This window comes from Dromaius novaehollandiae, chromosome 6, assembly GCF_036370855.1.
Source record: "Dromaius novaehollandiae isolate bDroNov1 chromosome 6, bDroNov1.hap1, whole genome shotgun sequence".
NCBI classification, from domain to species: domain Eukaryota; kingdom Metazoa; phylum Chordata; class Aves; order Casuariiformes; family Dromaiidae; genus Dromaius; species Dromaius novaehollandiae.
This window is the reverse complement of record NC_088103.1, coordinates 18,939,440-18,960,017: the sequence shown is the minus strand read 5'-3', so window position 1 is coordinate 18,960,017 and position 20,578 is coordinate 18,939,440. Positions and strand designations below refer to the sequence as shown.

The following is a 20,578-nucleotide window of genomic DNA, read 5'->3' as shown; positions in this document are numbered from 1 at the left end:
AGTATTTTGTTAGCCTTTGAAGGAGGTTCACATGCATTCAGTTTATCTGTGTCCCCTACTCCCTGGTTTTAGTCTTTATGCTGTAATTGAAATAGACCCATAAACAGTATTTCAGATGAGGAATGTCATTTTTTGCTCCCCCCCCCCCCCCTTATGTAACTGTCATCTTTTTGCTGATCTTCTCCTAGTCTGTTTGGTCAGTAGTATAAGAGGGTGGCTGACCTTCACACTATCAACTTCACTCTGGCCTATGCAAAACAAGAGGGAGAAATGTTAGTGAATTGATAGTCTGAGTGTGCTTTTTCTCAATCAAAAATCTGGATTTGAATTTGAAATTCTGATGAATTTTGACCTATCCCAAAAGGCTTTTTTGTGTGACCTTTGTTTAAATCTGCAAGGCTTTATTTGTGAGTGAATAGTTATTCCCTGAAAGATATTTACTTAAAGTAAAAGCAAATGGAAATGCAAGCTTCCTCTGCTGCTTCAAAATGGTCCTTGGATTTTTTTTTAAATCTAGAGGGATAGGGAGGGCATATGTGGGTTTTTGTTTCTTGGTCTTTCTGTGGGGAGGGAATGGGCAGTTTAAAAACAAAACAAAAAAAACATGCTTTATGAGACAGGAAGAACACTTACTGCTTTAACTATCTATGTGAAAAATTTTGGTAGGTTGTTTGTATTGGTATTTTCCAGACAGTATGTCAGATAGAGTCACTGTTGGGTAATGCAATGGAAAGAAAGTGTTTTATCTATCTTTTCCTACCCCTTCCCCCAGTAATCCTTTGTATCCATATGTTATAACTTTCTTCATGTGTTTTCCAAATTACCAGCTGCTTTGTAGTTCTAATATGTACCTCTCTTCTAATTTTAGGTTCTGTCTTCATTCTGCTGACTCAAACCACAGATTCCAAAGAAAGGAGGAGGAAGTGGAATAAAATACTCAAGTGCCAGAGGAAAATGTCAGACTAGTCAATGAAAATTACTATTACTAAACTGTAGCCTCCTCACTTTTACATAGTGGGGAGAACTAAATGCTGTGCATTTGAAGCTTGTGAAACAGCTTTTGCAGACTTTCCTTACTGAACTTCAAGCGGGCTAAATAAAAATCCTGTAACTATTCCTCTTAAGAAATGGAAATATGATTCCTTCCTCGTGTCTCCCCTCTTCCCCTTTTATGGGTTTTCTTCTTTGGGGTGGGACATCCTGAACAAATTGTTCGGCATCAGCCACGCTTACAGTTGATGGTCATGGATGACATAGGAACTTCAGATTTATGTCTCTGTAATGATACATGATTAAGGCAAAGGTTGAAAACTGCTTATATGCTGCTATATCAGAGCTTATAGTAACTATTGCAATCATGCTTTTGTTCACTTTCTAAGATTTGGACTTGGGGGGGATGTTCCCGGAAAGGTATGAGCAGAGAAGTCCTCTTTTTGGATGGGAAGCGGAAATATTATAAGGATGCCCAGAAGAGGCTTAATAATTCAAGCCAGAACTCGTTGGCTGTTAGTGGGTCTGGCCTTACTATTCAGTTTAATCTTGCTCATGTACTTGCTGGAGTGTGCTCCACAAACAGAGGGTAATGGATCTCTGCCTGGGATCATAGGTGAGAACATGGGTAAGGAATACTATCAAGCCCTTCTGCAGGAACAAGAGGAGCATTATCAAAACCGAGCGACAAGTCTGAAACGTCAGATTGCCCAGCTAAAGCAAGAGCTTCAGGAAATGAGTGATAAGTTGAAAACCCTGCAGGAGAAAAAGAGCCCCAAGATCAATGGTATGAACTATCAGGGCACCAAAGAACAAGCATCTAATGATCTCCTAGAGTTTCTTCATTCCCAGATTGACAAGGCTGAGGTGAGCATGGGGGCTAAACTGCCTAGTGAATATGGCGTCATTCCTTTTGAAAGCTTTACGTCCATGAAAGTATTCCAGTTAGAGATGGGGCTCACTCGGCATCCGGAAGAAAAACCTGTTAGAAAGGATAAACGAGATGAATTGGTGGAAGTTATTGAGGCTGGCCTGGAAGTTATCAATAATCCAGATGAAGAAGATGGACAAGATGAAGATGATGGAGTAGGAGAGAGGCAGCTGTATAATGAAAATGATTTCATAGAAGGTATGGTGAATGCTTATTAGATGCTTTCCAGACAGTTAACAGAATGTCCCAACAGGCATTTAATGATGTTTGTATTTCTGGCATTTTTACTTACTCGAATAGGGTCTTGAACAGAAATTGCACAGTAAGAATCTTTAATTCTCGTAATCAGAGTGTTATTGCTTCATGATGTTTTGTTTTGAGTTGGGAGCAAGAAATGTATTTCAGAAGAAAGGTTCACCACAGTAAGTGTACAGCCTAAAATATTGAGGCATTTCGTCGTTTATTTTAGCTGAAGGTTTGTGTTTGTCCTTATGGTATAAATAACTGAAAGACTTCCAATGAAAGTAGTGGTGGAGAGAGGGAGAAATGGATTCTCTTGTTCCTGCGTAATTAAGCTATTCAGTTGTGAAGCTACAGAGTATTTTTCTTCACAGATCTCTATGCCACCTTTAGCATTCAGACTTTCGATTCTCATGGAGTTGGCATGCTCATCCGAAGGGAGAGTATTGGTAGATTAACATGCCTCGATCATGCCAGCTGAAGAACTTGATATCCTGGATAGACCTTTTGGTGGGGAGACTGGTATACGACTCCTGAAGTCAGTTAAGCTATGAAACCTTGAACTAGGCCCAATATGAAAAATGTGCAGCTAACGGACAAAACATGCATTACTCTGAAGCATATGACTGTTAATATTAGCATTTGTTTACATTCTCTTGTTCCCTCTACAGTTCTTTCTCAATGCTTGTAAATTTAATTACAGAACACTTCTATGGAAACATAGAAGGTATGCTTTCAGCACTTCTAGTGGCACGCCTGCAGGATGTAGTAGCTGTAATTCCTGTAGAACTTGGCTTTCAAGGTATGGTGTAATGCTGAAAGAGATAAGTATTATCAAAAACTGCCCTACTACCTGTTTTTTGTATTAACAATATTATACAGCTCATGCTGCCATAAAAAACAAAAGTTGGAGCATGTTATAAATGCAAGAGCATTACTGTAAAAGAGAATCTGCATCTCAGCAGTACTGCTGTCTCTACTATTACGCAAAGACATGCTGGAGAAAGGTGCCATTGGCCTTGGAATAATCAGTTCTTTCAGTCTGGGATGATACAGTTGGTCTGTAGCTCGAAGTCTCTCTTAACAGCAGCCTGTTTTGCTGAACTACTTTGTTGGAAGTTTAATGCCAGTACTTTTCATCCTTCAGGAAGGTGGAGCAGGATGTAGAATCCACTTAACTCTGCCAGTATAATACAACCAGTGTGGTATTAGGCTCTAGTAAAGTTTTTCACCTAAAAACTATTATTTTGCCTGAACATAGTTATTCCTGCAGTGTCTTATTAATGGTTTTCTTTTTATATTAACTTAAGTGTGCGACTGCTTTTCTTTAGGAGTTTTAGATACTGCTTGTGCTCTAGTGGATTTTTAACTACTACTGAAGTAGTTGTTCTTTTTTCTTAATATACTGTCTTTAATGACTGCTCACTTCTAAGAAGACAAGCTGATTTAGGGCCTTAGAACTGTACTTCATACCTCTGTCTCCATTCACAGCAGTATACTGATAACTAGGAGCCAAAGAGCATATTTTTTGGCAATTGAACCAATGTTCTTTTACTGTAAAGGTGGTATCCTCAGGCATAGGCTAGAGGAACTGTAGAAAAAATATGCAATACTTAAACAAAAATTTGTGCTGTACTGTATGTCATATGTGTTAGTAACTAGCCATAGTGAGCCACAGTGAGATAGATACAGGATTGATATCCTTGTCTTGTTTCAGCCAGCAGTTGTGGGTTGTGTGGGTATTCTGTGTTTTTTGTGTGTATGTAAAAATAGTACTGGCTATTCTAGATATTGGGCCAGTGGGGGGGGGGGGGGGGGGGGAGGGAAGCTGCTTCTGTGTATTAGCTGGGTTTTTTTATTATTCCAAAATTTAGAATTAAGAAATGGAACCAACTCACAATGAAACCTCCTATTCCCTAATGCTTAAGCGCTGCGAGAGAGGCTGGTGTGTTACCTAATCTGTCAGCCTGGTGATGGAAGCCCAGTTGGAAAGTTGCTGCCTTTCCGTTTAGAAAATACTGTTCCCTCAAGCTATCGTAAACAGATGGGTTCAAGTTTTACAGCACACCCAGTGCCTTTACTGATGTCATGGCTGTTCCTGTAAGCCTCCGAAGAGCACTACTTTGTTGTTGCCAAATTAGCATTGTTTGTTTAGAGAAAGTCTGTTAAAATTGACTTAAATAACAAGTTATTTGTTTTACTTCAAGTTCTGTATCCTCTTCAGTTGCTGATAGATTGTTTTGTAACAAGTGATTTACAGGACTGTAACAAGGACTTTCAAGACTATGATGAGAGCTTTGCAATTTGGAACAGGAGGTTGAGAAACTGTTACAGGATTGGGTTTTGGGGGAGGGGAAGGAGACAAAACATGATATTGCATGAGCTAATACATAGCCATCATAATTTATGCTTAAAGTAGATGTACTGATTTTACTTTTGTTTTGACTTGCAGGAATGCTTTCTCAAAACTACTGCATATCTACCTGCAGAAACTTACCCACAAAACTGTGCCACTGCCCACAAAACTGTGCCACTGCCATAAGCTAAACTAGAAACAGGCATGTTTATTTTAGGAATGTGTTCTAACTTCCCACCTCAACAGTCCAATTTTTCATGTAGGTAAATGTTTGGTTCTGGGAATTATTTCAGCTCTTTCCTGGACTTGTTAAATACCAGACTAAACCTTGAGCTCTGTAATCTCCTGTGGTATATACTTCCAGATACATTAGTAAATCCTTAGAGAATTTGGTGGCTGTTTAAATAAGTTTTGAAATTTTCATCTTTTTTTATAGACCATTCCATCTAAAGGTATTTCTTCATCACCACTGAACATGTCCTAAATTATTCTTCCCCTGTATTTATATATTCTTTGAAGCCCAGTGAAAAGAATCAGTCTTGATTTGTAAGAGCATCAAAAACTTATTTCTTACTGTGTTTTAGGATTTAGTTATGTTAGTCACTTGTGACAACCACAACTAAAGATGTGAATTGAATCTTAATCTGCCTTTTGCCTATTTAAATTTGTCTAAACTTGTATTTTTATCTTTATTTTAGTCTTTTCAGAAAAGGCATGCTTAATTACTCCATACATGGTAGAAAGAATGTACATTATTTTACTACCCTAACACCATATAGGCCGAAAAAATTCAAAATATATTCTGATGGATGGTAACATCCCTGTTGCTGCCCTGTTTTCCACTCTGTCCTTGATCCAGCTGCTCATGCAGTTCTTCCACAGCCTTCTCAGCCTGTGGTCTCTTTACATGAGGGTATTCTGACTTTTACCACTGATGGAAGGAAGCTGTGCCCAGGTTAAGGAGCAACCTTTTTTAAGTCTTATCCAAATGGATGTTGTATTTTTAGGGCTGCAAGATAGTATTCCACACCTGTTTTGAAGCTGTGATTGGGCACAATTGCCACAGCCACATGATGGCTATTGGCAGCTTAGAACAGTGACACAAAATAGAACTGGTTTGCAAACCCACATTGCAACTGTAAAGATACTTGCTGATGAAGACAAAACCATCAGGTTTCTGTGATCTGTAGGGCTGTATTTACCACACTGTTATTTCTTTCTTCTCTCTGCTACTCAAAAGAAAGCTTCTAAAATTTTCAAGGTAATATTAATAGAACAAAATCTGACCTTAAAAGTCTTGTTCAGCAACTTCTGTTTGAGAGGCACTTTGCGTTCTTAATATTTCCATTAGATCATCTGACTGTTGTGGAGATATCGTGAGTTTCTTTTGTATTCCTAACGATATTTCCTTTGCCGAAAGAGCACCCCTGAAGGTGATAAACTTGTGATATTACGTATTTTCACAAATGAAGGGGTTTAGGACTACAAACTATGAACCTAACTGTTGAACTGGGCATTCTAAGAGAGGTCTTGATTAAAAATGGAAGCTTTCTTTGAGTTCTGTGTTTGATAATATTGAGAAGCAGAGGATGAAGAAAAGAACATAAGGGTATTACTTCTGTCCATTCCCTTTCTTCAGAAGCCTGTGTCATTTGAGTCTCGCATAGTGATGCAGATTCTTCGTGAGCCTTCCTGGGCATCTGTATTTTACTTTGTTTAGCTCATGCTCATTTATTTGGGATATTTTAGATTGAAAGCTCTTCCACTGAATAGCCATTTAAAAATAATCCTTAGAAAATAGAGGCATCAGTGTATTTTCAGAATATAATTTTGTCGCAGCTAGGAACGTCATTGCACTACTCATTTTTAGCTAGAATCTAGTCTCTCATTGGTATCTAATAAAGATTGTTACTGAATGGCTGCCAGCATTTGAGTGTTGTTTGAGCTCACTTTTCTTGCTTCTGTGTTTCCAGCTGGGACTGAACAAAGTCCAGAAACTGTCTCTCGGTTTAAGTCTCAAGGGAAGGTTCCCCACCAAAATATGTCCTTGGGGTGGAAAAATGGTGTATTCCAATGCTGTATGCTCAAAGTTAGGCTTTTCCAGAGTCCTTGCCATCCTTAGAACTCTATGGATTGTTTGTAATGCAAACGTCCCCTTAAGTATCCCCATACGATCAGAAAATAGTATCCTGAGTACTTCATCAGGGAATTTTAATAAAAAGTGGTACCTGGATCTTAGATTCTGTAGACAAAACACTTATATTTGGTGTTACCAAGAAAGACTACAAGCATTCAAGGGAATGAAAGAACAGCTTTTGGCTTTGATAAAATGTAATTGATCCCCAGTATTTCTAAGATTAAACTTACCTAGTGAGAAACAGAACTTCTCTGCAAACGGAGTTAAGCTTCATGGACATAACAGCTGTTAAACAATTTCTGCTGCTTTTTACTACTTTGCTTATGGATCTCTATTTTGAATGGTAGCCAGTGTATACTAGTTGAAAGGTAAGATAGCAATTTTATTACATAATGAGTTGTTCCTTAGTATGTACAGGTTTTTAACATTCAGAAGTAAAACAGATGTTAACTTTTTCTGGCTGGTCTCAATTCTGACTACTTCTGTGCACAAAAGCTTTAATTTCATAAAATCATTCAAATCTGTAGATTACCTAGGGAGGTTAGCTCATAGCAAGGAAAGGAACTTCAGGAGCACATGCTACTAAAACAATTTTTAAAAGTGGGGTGATGGTAGAATGCTGAGACACAAGTCTGGAATCTTGCTTTCCAACATGTGAATGTTCACAAGGCTTTACTCAAACTTGGACTTGTTTATTAAAGTCTCTATAGAGTTACATACATACAGCAAATACAGCAGTATTTTTAATTACTTTGAAGAATTCTTTTCCCTGTCCTGTACTAGCATCATGTTGTAGACTGAGGCATAATGTTATCCTTTGATTAGAGATAAGCTACTGGCAATTGTGACAGATGCTTTTTAAAACTTTCCTTACCATTTAGGGTGTATTTTCCTCTTTAAATAGCTGTTGGACACTAGAGAAAAGAATATACAGTATTGAATGTTAATATACCCAGGAATAGTGGTGTAAAGTATTTGTTGTATATCACATGAGAACATGGTGTGAAAACACTTACTGTGGTGCATCAACTACTCCTCTAACCAAGAAGCTGTTTTCAAGATACAACATTGGACTACTCTACACAAGAGGTGGGAGTGGAAAAGGACTGACAGGGATTTATGATTTTTTTTCTACTTGTAACAGTCAAGATCTTGTGAACTTTCACTGTTACACTCAAACACCCTTTTCAGTACTTGTAATTAACATGCTAATTTGAAAATGTCATGCTTGTCATCCTTATTAAAATGTGCTTATTTTATGTGGCTGTGTGTTCACAAAGGAAAAAATGTGGATGGATATATGTCTTAAAAGCGCATTGCAAAACTTTGTTAAACAGCTAGAGAGTATCTACTTGAAAGGTTTTATTTGGTCACCAGCAACTTTCAGTCATGGCATCAGCTTGGTCTGCTACACCCCATCTCCCACTGGCCGTCTCTGATAGTAATCAACGTTTCCTGTTAATTCTGTTAGTGCTCGTGCTCACCTGCAAGAAAGTGCATTAGAGGTGCAGCAAAATAGTGAAGTGGAATAGGGAAGCTGCTGTTAAAGAGAGGCAGATATATAGGATAGGGGCAGAAGGAGGGGAAACTGGCTGTGGTTTGTGGAGTGGCTGGGAGAAGGAAGCTGAGGCAGAAGGATGTCATAGGAGCTAGGTAGAGTGAGTGGGGGAAAGGATGTTAAGCAACTGGATGGAGGGATGAAGGTAGAGGGGGAGTGGGGTGCAGAGGAAGAAAGTTGGGGCAAGACTGTATACACATACCTCTACTTTTTGTATGGAATGAGAAAGCAGTGGGAGGAAAGTGTCAGAAAACCAACACAGGAAAAGCCCTGAGGTGTGGAGATAGGTTTCTTCAGAGGAAAAGCGGAAGAGCTGCATGACCACTTCTTTCTCTTTTCTGAGCTAGAAAGAAGCAAATCAAAAACAAGCTGTTCTTAATGTGAGGACTGCTCCCTGCATACATTCTCAGGACCTCATTTCATTTGCAAAAAGACTGAAATAACTAAAAGGACAATATCAGTACTGCACACAGAAGCCAAACCTCTGTCACCAGAACATTCATATATCCTTTCTTGTCACCTTCTTTCCAGGTGGGAGGCTGGAAGAGTATTTCAGAAGTGAGGGTAGAACAGTTGCTCAGCAGGCTTGCTTGCAGGAGAAAAGGCAGGTCAGGCTGCAACCTGTCAAGTGACTGGAAATACAGTGGCATTTGTCCTATTTTGGGATATGTAGCTATTCCTTAGCTTTTACAGTGGTCTGTGTGGCCTGCTCAGCTGAAAGTTGTTTGGTTCATTATCTAGCTTATGTTCTTTAACTATACCTTTTTCTTCTGTGGGGAGAGAGGAGAGCTGAGATGGGATGAACAAAGGGCAATTCTGTTGGAGTATCTTTCCTGTCACCACTTTTTACCCTCAGGCTACGTGAGGTAATACAGATGTGGGATTAGCAATCCAGTTGAATCCACAGATGAGTCTTGGTCTTTTCCTTTGTGGTTTAACATTGGAGAGGCTATTTGGTTTGGCTTAATTCCTTGATGGGTCTTAAATGAAAGCAGTCAGCTAACTTTAAATATTTGTCCTGAAAGGGGTAGATTCTGTTACCCAGTAAGCATCTTAAGGTAAAATATCTCTAAGTAGATAATATTATGTATAGCAAACTAATTGCTTTATCAAATAAAAAGTGTCATAGCTACATAGAAAACTTGGTCCATGTCCTTTGAATACCATGTCTGTAGTCAAATGCCACTCTCTGTATTTATGGGATAGAAAACGCTGTAGGTTGTGGTCAGCAACCAAAACAATAGTTTTAAAGTATTCCAGCATTTATCACACAGGGATTTTCTTTAGGTATCGTATTTCAGACTTCATGGGCTTTGCCAAGCAAATTACTATGTTTCATCTGTTCTGCCCACAGCTTGTGTCGTGTCCATTGCTGGCCAGATGATCTCTGCTATTATTGTGGAGTAGCTCAGGGGAAGGATGGCCCCTTACTGAATGGATTAAGAAAAGGCAATATTAGATAATGAGGCTGAATTCCTCTTTCACTGGGAATGCCTGATTCTTACTCTGCTTGAGAACCTGCCTGAGAAGTTGACATAGGACCATAAAACCTATTGCTGAGCTCCGAAAAGCAAGGGGGAGCTATTGGTTTGAGAATGGTTTGAGATTGTTTTTCAGATGAGTACTAAGAAGGCAGAAGAGTGATTGTAATTTGTAGTGGTTTGTGGGAATTTTTTGCTTGTTTTAGAAAACAACAGAGAGCTAAATAGCCCAAATAGCTTTATTCTTTTATTTCTTTATAGTTCTCAAGAAAAACAGTGTTTCTGAAATAAAATTGCTGGGATCTTTGACTTCATAAATTACTTGTGACTTATTCTTCAGGTTACTATCGTACAGAAAGAGATAAGGGGACACAGTATGAACTGTTTTATAAGAAGATGGATGGCATGGAATACAGGCATGTCACATTGTTCCGACCTTTTGGACCACTCATGAAAGTGAAGAGTGAAACAGTCGATATTTCTAGATCAATCATTAACATTATTGTTCCTCTTGCTGGAAGAACTGAGGCATTTGCACAATTTATGCAAAACTTTAGGTAGGTGTGTTAGACTATACAGTGAGCTATGTTGCTGACTTTCAGTATTCTTTCCGTTTTCCAAATTAATTTCTGTTCTGTTGGATCTGTGATAGAACTAATGATTCCAGCATTGTGTGCATCTGCCTTGAAGTGTTTGTAACTGAACCTATTGCATGGAGAAAATGTTCCTTCTAAATGGATTTAAGAGCCTCTCAAACTACACCAAAACCCCTTTTAGATTGAATGCCACGGCCATTGTGAACCTGGAAATTGATCTTGAGCATGCTCATTTTTGTACTTATATCTGCTTTTGAGCTCCTGTTCCTAAAATAAGGTGTTGGAATGAGGCACACAATATTGGTACCTTCTAATTCAAATGGGAAGGATGGGGGAGAGAAGCAGGAAAACATTTTTCTCTGCTTTCTTAAAAAGCTAGTTGAAGTCTCACCAAAATACTTTTATCTGCCAATGTTTTTTAAAGTACCTGAGGTTTCTGTTGTGTTGCAAGTAATAATACCAGCTCATCTTTGTGCTTATAGGGATGTGTGTATTCATCAGGATAAGCGTATTCATCTCACTGTGGTATACTTCGGACAAGATGGACTGTCAGAAGTAAAAAGCATCCTAGAGTCTGTAGCTAGGTAAGTATATCCAACATCAGTCAATACAAACGATATTGATTGGCAGTTAAAGTGAAGAATTTTATAGGCCATTACAGGTTGATAAGAAAAGTAAGCTTTACTTGCATTGAATAATTTTTCATTGAGAATTTCATAGCTTAAGTTACAAAAGTCTCCTGTAAACTTTTAGGCAATATTTTGAGTTTTCTGTATCTGAAGGCATGCACAACTAAAAATCCAAGTTATAGTCCAAGAAGGGCTAACAGCGGTGGCTTTGAGGTTTCCATCTGACAGCACCAAAAAATACAGGAATGAATTTTGCCATGAATATTCAGTCACAGGCTGTTCAGAATTAATGGCACAATATTTTATTGCTACTGAACTGGGATGCACATTGTGACAGCTCTTTCACTGGAGAATTTATTTTAATGATGATGAGGAGAAATGACTGGCTGCTGTAGTCAGGGCTGGTGGGCTGCTGAGTCTATCTGGTCAAGAAGTTAAGCTTTGTCCTCTATGTATAATGTAATGGCTCCAGAATACCCCCCTATACTTACCTTTTTCTGTAGAGCAACTTCAAACGAAGGGTGATTCGTCAGTCATGACTTACAGCAAATACCATTACAGCAGTTCAGATATAAAATTCCCAAACGTTGCTTTTCTGTCTCCAGAGGAATGGGACAGCTTTGCCCAATTAGGTGAGAAACCTGTCTCACTTTCAGATTGAGTAGTTGTGTCTGTCAGTCTCTAAGAAAGTTAGCTCTCTGCCTGAGCTCTTACTCTTTCCTGAGCCTATTAAATTTGTTAGCCAGGAATAAGCCTGCAGCCTGCATGTCCCTGTCGTACAACTCAGGACCAAGGCTTTTCTAATTAAATGTATTTGACAGAGACTATTGTGTTGCTGGATTAAAATGTCATGGTGAATTGGTCTGTCATGCACAGAACCTTTAAGTAGCAAGGAATTCTTCTGTCTTACTCCTGTAAAGCCACCATGACATTTAGCTTGCTGAATGCTGGCTCCTTCTGTGTCTAAGGCACTTTCTGCCCCCTGCCATGCTTGCCACGAGGCTTTCTGTTCTTCTCGCCTAAAATTGCATTTAGTAGAGCCGACTCACTGTGTCTTTATCTGGGTCTTTATCTTTTTAATGGTGCTACTCTTGAATATCTTTACTCTGTATCTTCAAGAAATTGCCCTGCAGTGTGTCTCAGAAGTAGTTTATTTTGCTTGAAGATATTCCCCACATGTATTTCCAGCTTCCCTTGCTACGCTTTCCTCCTTCTGCAGCAAGTATGCTGCTGGTATGAAATAATGAGGAAAAAGTAAATCGACTAGGTTATGGTGGCATCAGTGTACAAATGGGCTTTTGCCTCATGATTTTGGTGGAGCCAGGACTCCGGCTTTGTTGGTTTGAGCTCCTTGAAGACTTCAGGGGACCAGATGGGGATATGCCCTATTAGTGAGGGATTGTTAGTTTGTGGGGACAATTTTCAGATGCCATCGTAATTTCAGAGAACATTTCAATTCACATCCATTGCCAGAAGGCTTTTTTTAATCTGTCTGAATAGTTAATTGCAAAGTTAAGTTATGAAATAAGACTCAGGTCCATCTGTTTGCATTGTCTAAACTGTGTTTTAAACAGCAAACTGAAATGGAACAGATTCTTTCTCGTCCTGATATAGAACTGGATTTTTAAAAATGTCAGAAATGAAATTACTGTAAAATGCTGGAAGAGTATAAACGTTCTTCCACCCCACACATGGATTTATTTTGAATTTGACTCTGTTTTTCTTTTCAGAGAAACTAACTTCCACAATTACACACTCGTCTCTTTGAATGAGGAATTTAACCGTGGCCGGGGACTTGACATGGGTGCCAGAGCCTGGGAGAAGGGCGAGGTCCTGATGTTCTTCTGTGATGTTGATGTTTATTTCACAGCTGAGTTCCTCAACAGTTGCCGCTTGAATGCTGAGCCTGGTATGTTCCTTTTGAGTTGCTGTAACTGAGTCTTGTCTTGTTTGGCTTTTAAATTGTCCTGAGTTGAGCACATAAACTAGTTTGAATGGTAGAACCTGTTCAGTAGCATGCATCTAGCAAAAGGAAAAATAACTGTGCTCAAAAGAAAATGCTATCAAGACTGAGAAATAGTTTCTGCCTTAGTGTAATTTGTCTTAAGATAAGAATTCATTATATTTTTTTGTACAATAGATAAGTTTTCACATTTTCTATTCATTTAGCTAAATAAGAAAAAGTTGGACAGTTTAATTTGTAGGAGACTTTGTATAACAAAGCTCTGTGTGAACTTACGGAAGTGGAAGGTGATTTTTGTTATATGAAAATCTCTAAGTTGGTTTTATGTCTTCTAGCATTTATACTTGTATGGTCAAAACACAGGTGGTTTGCAGTAAAGCTACGCAACATGTTCGTTACAGAGACTGAGGCAGAGCTAGGGTTGCATGTTTACATCCCAAGCTCTGAAGTTTTCTGACCAGGTTGTTTCAAGTTTATGAAGCTTACTTGTTTTACAAGCTTCTCAAGAAGAAAAATGCTTCCTTGAGTTTTGAACTCTACTCTCATGCACTCTACTTAAACACTTCCTCCTGTCAAACATAGTTTTGTTCTGTTTTTTAATGCTTACTCTTATAGATTTGTTGCAGCCGGAAATCTTATTCTTCAAATGTCAATTTGGAATGAGCAGATATTTTTCTTCACGTAATGAATGGACAAGAGAGACTGCTATAGATCAGATATTTGGATTCTAATTCTTGTTCTTTCTTTTATTTTTGTCTGTCTGCACTTCATGAAATGGGTTGTATAAGTAATTGGGAAAATTTTGGAGAGGAGCACTTTGTGAACTTTCACAAGGAAGGGAGTTTGAGAGACTGCTTGACAGCTTATGCTGACAGTGGCCCACCTCTGCTTCAAGTGAGATCTGAAGACACCTCACACATGGTCAGAGTTGGTGCCCAAATCAGAATGCTATGTATTCTTGTGGGCTATTGCTAATGCCCGTGCACTACTGGCAGTGCAAGAGATCCTTGAAAAGTATTTGTCAGATTTCTCTAATAGGTGTTGAACTGGTGTCACAGCATAATCAAGATACTTACAATGCTTGATGACCTTGCAGGGCTCATACATGCTGGAAATCACATGCCTTTAAATAAATAAAACTCAGGCTATGCAGGGTGTTAATTGGTCTTGGTTATTTTTGTAGCTTAACTGCTTATGATTATTTTAGAGATTTTTTGCTGTCATCCAATGTGATATTGTGATATATTATTGTTATTATTATTATTTCCTCCTATGGGCTCTGCCCCAGAAGATATTATGGTCTCCCTAAGTGGAAAATCCTAGCGGATAGACTTTATACTTACTGTTTTTCATTAGATGGCTAATAACATTTCACATAAAGAGGAGACTTCTACAGTTTCCTCTTGCCTTCAGAAAGGGGATGGTCATAATAAATAATTATCTTTTGACTTCTAGGAAAAAAGGTTTTTTATCCTGTGGTATTTAGCCTCTATAATCCTGCTATTGTCTATGCCAACCAAGATATACCACCCCCTGTGGAGCAGCAATTGGTAAGCAGCCTGATTTATTCTGAAGAGAGTTAGTTGTGCCCTGTATTAAAACAAAATTGTGTGTGACTTAGTGTGTTTGGGATATCTTAAAACCTTTGGCTATGTGTCTAAATATCTAAGCACTTTTCTCCATTATAGGCAAAGCACCTGGAAAAGAAGCTTATCAAACAGTACAAAAATCATATATTCTTAGATAAAAACCAGAGTTCTACGTAGATTTTAGAAAAGTGTTCAACTAGTGAAAGGAAGTTAGTAGTTCTGGCCTAATGCTTAATTCTGGCTTGGAAAGGCAAGATTTTATCAGGAGGGGGCATTAACTGTACCATGGCAGCAATTGTCTCTTCGTTGTGCTCCAGCAGTCAGAGAAGGTGTGAACAGAAAACGCTCTGAATGCTTCTTGATAAGTTTCCCTCAATATAGACTTCTCTTTGTTAACTACCAAAGGGTAGCTGCAGGGTGAATTCCACGTAAGTAAGTCGAGGTAGGCAAGATGTTCAGGCAAGTTGCTCTATTCGTGCTGTATATAGCTGTCCTATTCATGCAAGCTGGTTTTTTACCTCTGCCATCCAATATCCACCATAATCATTGGTTGTTATGAAATTAATTACGTCTTGCTTTCTGAATGAGAAACACTGTTTCTTAGGGGAGCTTGTAGAGAAAATAAATAGGTAAAACCCACAAACATTTGAGAGAATACGTTCAAGGATAATTTTGTGCTCAGCAGAAAGGAGGAAGGGCTTTATTTCTGGATCTTTGTTGCCTGGAGGTGGAAGGGCTGCAGTTAATGTCCAGCCTTATCCTCTCTTTTAAGAGGCTGCATAAATGAAATGGAGGTTTTAACAGCCGGGACTTCTGAGGTAGATAAGTTTGGAGGAGAGAAAGGAAAGAGCAACGCAGTCTTACTAAAAGAGGAACACCCCCCCATCCCCCAAAGTAGTTGTTTGCTAGAACACTGCAGAAGTTGGAAGGGAAGCTTTTACTTTTGGCTTCAAGTAGTCACAGCTGAGAGCAGAGTGAACTGCTCTGACATAGCCTGACAGCTATATTTACTTTGAATCCAACAGCTGTATGGTTGCTGACTTCAACTATAAACTGTACTTTTCTTGTAATATCAAAACACGAGGGGACAAATGTGGCATTAGAAAATGGGTAGGAATTGGAGTACTGGGAACGGATGATTTGGCAATGGACTACCAAAAATTTTCTGCTTGGTCCAAGCAGATATATAGAAAATGGAGGAGTAGAGTAGCAGAAAGATAGAAGTGGAAACTGCAAAGAGAGTAAGTATTTGGAACTGGAGAAAAAAAAAATGATGAAGTGAGCAACAGGTAATTAGGTCCACATGTGTGCAATATATTATGACACAGAAATATTTGAAGCATTATATGCTGCATCCTGCATTGAGCAAATGATCAAAAGAATTTAGGTTTCTGCAAAACCAAGTACAATGTACTTCCTTCATTGTATCGTGCATTTCAAAACACTAGCATTTTAAAATTGCAGGTACACAAGAAGGATTCTGGTTTCTGGCGGGATTTTGGCTTTGGGATGACTTGTCAATATCGGACAGACTTTCTGACTGTTGGTAAGATGAAATTAAACAAAATTGTTTTGTAGCAAGGTATTCAAATGTTGATTCTCTACTCTTATTTAACTTCATGAAAGTAATACATATATGTCTCATGCTATTCTGCTGAGTCCAGCAGTCAGACTTGCTGATTGTCAAGTTTGAAGAAAGAGATTAGTTTTTTAGATTTTGACATGCCATCTGACCACAACATTTGTTAGTATCAACAGCATTTCATTCAGGAACGTCTTTAAAAAACAAAAAAAAAAGAAGAAAGAAAATCATTTCTTTGTACTTTTTGAATATGGGAAGCAAATTAATAAAGTTCCTGAAGCACATCTCCCAAGTAAACCTCCCATAGAAAAAAGAAATGTTAAAATTCTCTTGTTTTTTTAAATAGCTTGAGTAGTAATAGTTGGATATAGTGGCTTAAGGCTTTAGAAATATGCTTTGGCACCCTCTTGTGGCATGCCATTAAAACTCACAACAGCTTGATGTTCTCCAGTTTAGAAGGCTGTCTTGAAAATAATCTGCTGGAAGTAGATGGTATTGTATTGCTTGCCGTAAGTGCTATATAGTTATTTAATGCAGTAACAGTCATATTGCCATGTGTATGTTATGTGCTAAATGAAAATGACAGAATTCTAGAGTTTGGAGTTTGTGCATCAGTCAGGATTGATTTTTTTCACTATGGTCCTGGTAAGTCAAGAGGGAACTTAAAATGGTGGATTTGGATTCCTTCTCTTAATCCAATGTTTTGAGTTGTGATCTAGGGAGTAATTGCTGGCATTCATAGAGAAGGCTTTTTCATATGGTGCATGACTTGCTTTGTTATCCAGATGCTGAAATCCATTATGATTGCTAAAAATAAGAGAAAGCATCCCCAGTAAGGTTTGCTTACCACTTTCTGCAGCTGTCACATGGTATGTCACGCATAATGCGATTTGGAGACTCTGTTGTAAGAGACTCCCTGATGCCAGCAGCGCCTGATCTATGTCCTAGGCAGTTTCCACCACTAAGGATGCAGTATGCTTGAAGCTTCTCTGCCTCAATTTGTCATGCCTTGGCATGGAGTAGTTACAGTTAATTGCTCCAGAATTTCTGGTATGTCATATAAGAATTGTTAATATGTCACACAAGGACTGTTGCTTTTTTTGCCTTAGATCTAGCTTTTATACCAAAATAACACTTTCTGATGTTGTTTTATAGGGGGGTTTGACTTGGAAGTGAAAGGCTGGGGCGGTGAGGATGTTCACCTTTACAGGAAGTACTTGCACGGTGACCTTATTGTGGTGAGGACACCAGTCCCCGGTCTCTTCCACCTCTGGCATGAGAAACATTGTGCAGACGAACTGACTCCAGAGCAGTATCGCATGTGTATCCAATCCAAAGCCATGAATGAAGCATCTCACTCTCACCTTGGCATGCTGGTCTTCAGGGAGGAGATTGAGACTCATCTCCGTAAACAGGCTTATAGGACTAACAGCGAAGCAGTGGGTTAAATGAAGCCCTGCGGCAGGGTGAAGATGACGACTTCAAATTCACAATGAACCAGCATCATTTTACAGCCTTAATTCAGCTTAAAAATGCAGTGCCTCTCTTTTTCAGTGAAAAAGAGTTTAGGGGTTTTTTTGGTTCCTGTTTTTGTTTTCTAAGTAACTCTTTGACTGATATGCTGTTACCTACATATCTTATCAGTTCAAGCACCTGAAATAAGAATCCAGGAAGCTTATACAGTACAAGGAAAATGTCTTCAGTATTGATTGGAAGAACACATCAGTGGAATGTACAACTCAACACTTTTCCACATGGTACATTGTGGTTCTTATATCTGCATTATTTTATGGATTAGATTAAGTAATCTTTTGTGTTGTCTGCAGAGTATTTTAAGTCTTGTATGGCTCACTGCACTGTACCTTTAGAGGGATGCTATATTTACATTCCACTGTAGAAACAAGAGAAAGGTGTGGAATGAGAAAAGTGTGAAAAAGAATCCCACTGTAAAAGGTATGCAAGATATGCTGATTGGTATGCTAACTCTTCAGGTTGCTGACTTCACAGCAGTAGCTTGGTGCTGTATTTCCTGTATTAACAGACATTCACATTGTTGAATACGGAATAACTTATGTGAAAGGGGGGAAAATGAAAATCTTTTAAAGTGGATTTTTAAAGCATTTAATATAGTTTCACAGTGTAAAAGAGACACCACTTATCTTGGTGGTGGGTCAAGCAGGTTGAGAACATTCCAGTTTTGTTTCTGGGTCTAGTCTTTTGCTGCAGTAGACACCACATCTTAGACTCTTTTATAAACTGAGCTGTACTGGTAAACAAACTCGGTTGCTTAAGGATATTTGGCCTCACTACTGCTCCTTGAAAGGTCCTGCCTGTACCTCTCAGCCTTAAAGTTGAGAAGCTATCTTTTCATTTCAATACGTATGTTTGCTGCTATGCCGATATTGTCCCTTTGCTTTCTTTCCCTTCGTCTGGCATTTCCCTGGCATATTTTTAGAAGGCAGTCATAGACTGTTAGTTGTTCCGCTAGATGGAAAAAGCAAGTGCAGTTATAATCTTTCTTCACAGGATACTCTCCATTCCACTGATAATCCTAATAGCCTTATTCTTCATTGAGTTATTTTTTTTTTTTTTTTTTTTGAAAAGGCATGAACAGAGTTATACATAGTGTTTCATGTGTGGTCTCATTAGTGCCTTGTACAATGGCACTACTATTTCCCTACTTTTCATTTGGTATTTCAGGGTACATAAACAGCTGAAATGCAGGCAGGGCGTTTTTCTCCATGTTGTCTTATATGCTGTCCTATGGAATGCCTCTTTTTTGTGTCTTCCTTTTTAAAATGAGTGCTCAGAATGCTAATTCAGTGGTTGAACCATTTGCATGGTCTCCACTGAGTTTAGAAGTTAGTTGAAAACCCTTCTCTCAGCTAATTAAGATCTGTTTATCAATTCAGTGTGTTTCAAGAATTCTGAAGGCAATTAAGAGATTTAAATGTTTGGTTTCTGAATAGCAGATATGCTGTGCAAATAGTTCTGGGCACTGATCCTTTTTACATGTACATAAAATCTGCCTTTATGTAACTTATTGTGGAGAACGGTGTACTGTATTGTACTTAAAGTGGAGGGAATGCATTGCAAGACTTCTTGCAAATGATATTCTCTGTAAATAAATTGAATGTCTGCATTTTAGAATTTGTTTTAAGTTGTTTCATTGAAATAAATTTTTTACGATAATATTTTACAAGGTGGAGGATGTGCCAGATTCAAACAACAATATTTGTAGCAAAAGCTCAACTAGCTATTTATTGCATCTCAAGTGAATATTCAGACAAGTTGTGAAAGTCTAGTCAGTTCCCTAGACAACTTAAGTTTATACCAGATGTTATTTTGGTTGGGCACATCCTTTGGACTCCTTCCCAATACTGTAAGATACCTTGGTGATTCCGAACACAATGATAAGATACTGAGGAGGTTGAAAGAAAGTATTTTATACATAGGCATGAAGACTTGGGTAAAGATGTAAGCGCACCACCTCCTGAGACTGCAGCCCTTAAAACTTCAGCTGCTGTTGCTGTCCTGGCTCCATTGCACAAGAGTAAGCCTCAAGAATGCCTCTCGCAGCACCGCTGCTGGCATGCGCTGAAGTGAATGCTGAGGTCCTACAGAGGTGTTGAGCACTGCTGCAGCTCAGCTCTTACCATCCAGCCACTGCCTCAAAAGGCTGCTGTTGTCCTAGTTCAGAGGTTTGGTAGCCAGCAGACTGTCGATGCTGACAAACAGAGGTGTTATCTTCTACTATTTTCAGCTGGGTAGTTGTGTTTATCACAGATGACATTGTTCTTCCTTATTTCAGCTGTTTGTCTGCATCTGTAGATCAAAAATGGTCTGTAGCATCGAGGCTGCAATGCAGTGAAGTCTGGAACTGCATGGAGCCCACAGGAACTTGGAACCTTTTTTTCCATTATTCATCCCAAAAGGTGGAAGTTAATGCGTGAGAGTTCAAAGCAAGTCAGAATTCTTGGAACTAGTTAATATCAGGGCTGGCTGTAGGCACAAGTAGCCTAAGTGATTACTTGAGGACTCCTGAACTTTCAGGGCCCTACAGGCCTGGATTTCCTCTTCCCCACAATGAGCTCTGCTCCCTGCAAGAGCTGCCTGGGTAAGACCATGTTGCTGTGGCACGCGCAAGGTGGGCAGCTCATTAAGAGCACAGGCTGCTGTGGTCTGTTTGCTGTACAGTTTTAAGCATAGAAGGTCCTGAGATTTTGCTACTGTATAATAATGGATTGAATGCACACACCTCACAATGTGATGTCTGCTATTCTGGGAAGATGATTTTACTACTAAGAATCAATCTGTACAACACTTAAAGCAGGAAAATATTCCATTCTAATAGTGCTTTACGGTTCATGGGATGGTTTATTAACAACTTTGACATCAGAAATTGAATCAGTTACTTGAAAGCTGTTATTCATGACTTTAAACTTGTGCTTCCAAGTAATTATTACTAATCATGTATACCTCATATTTCCCAATGAATTATTTCACTTTGCCTGCTAAATTTTCTC

The 20,578-nt window shown here is 38.8% G+C and overlaps 1 protein-coding gene across 6 annotated transcripts in view; it reads left to right on the top strand.

Annotated features, from left to right (window-relative positions):
- Positions 1–19,202, top strand: part of CSGALNACT2 (chondroitin sulfate N-acetylgalactosaminyltransferase 2) — a 35,594-nt gene extending 16,392 nt beyond the window's left edge. For 5 of the 6 annotated variants that reach the window (XM_064513794.1, XM_064513795.1, XM_064513797.1 and 2 more), the window contains 8 exons: positions 869–2,119; positions 2,865–2,963; positions 10,034–10,250; positions 10,772–10,873; positions 12,649–12,827; positions 14,337–14,431; positions 15,935–16,016; positions 17,208–19,202. In XM_064513794.1, the coding sequence (XP_064369864.1) occupies positions 1,438–2,119; positions 2,865–2,963; positions 10,034–10,250; positions 10,772–10,873; positions 12,649–12,827; positions 14,337–14,431; positions 15,935–16,016; positions 17,208–17,500 (1,749 nt within the window). In that variant the 5' untranslated portion in view covers positions 869–1,437 and the 3' untranslated portion in view covers positions 17,501–19,202. The remainder of the gene's footprint in view (positions 1–868; positions 2,120–2,864; positions 2,964–10,033; positions 10,251–10,771; positions 10,874–12,648; positions 12,828–14,336; positions 14,432–15,934; positions 16,017–17,207) is intronic. The other variant, XM_026116787.2, reaches the window with a different exon arrangement.
- Positions 19,203–20,578: the final 1,376 nt, after the last annotated feature.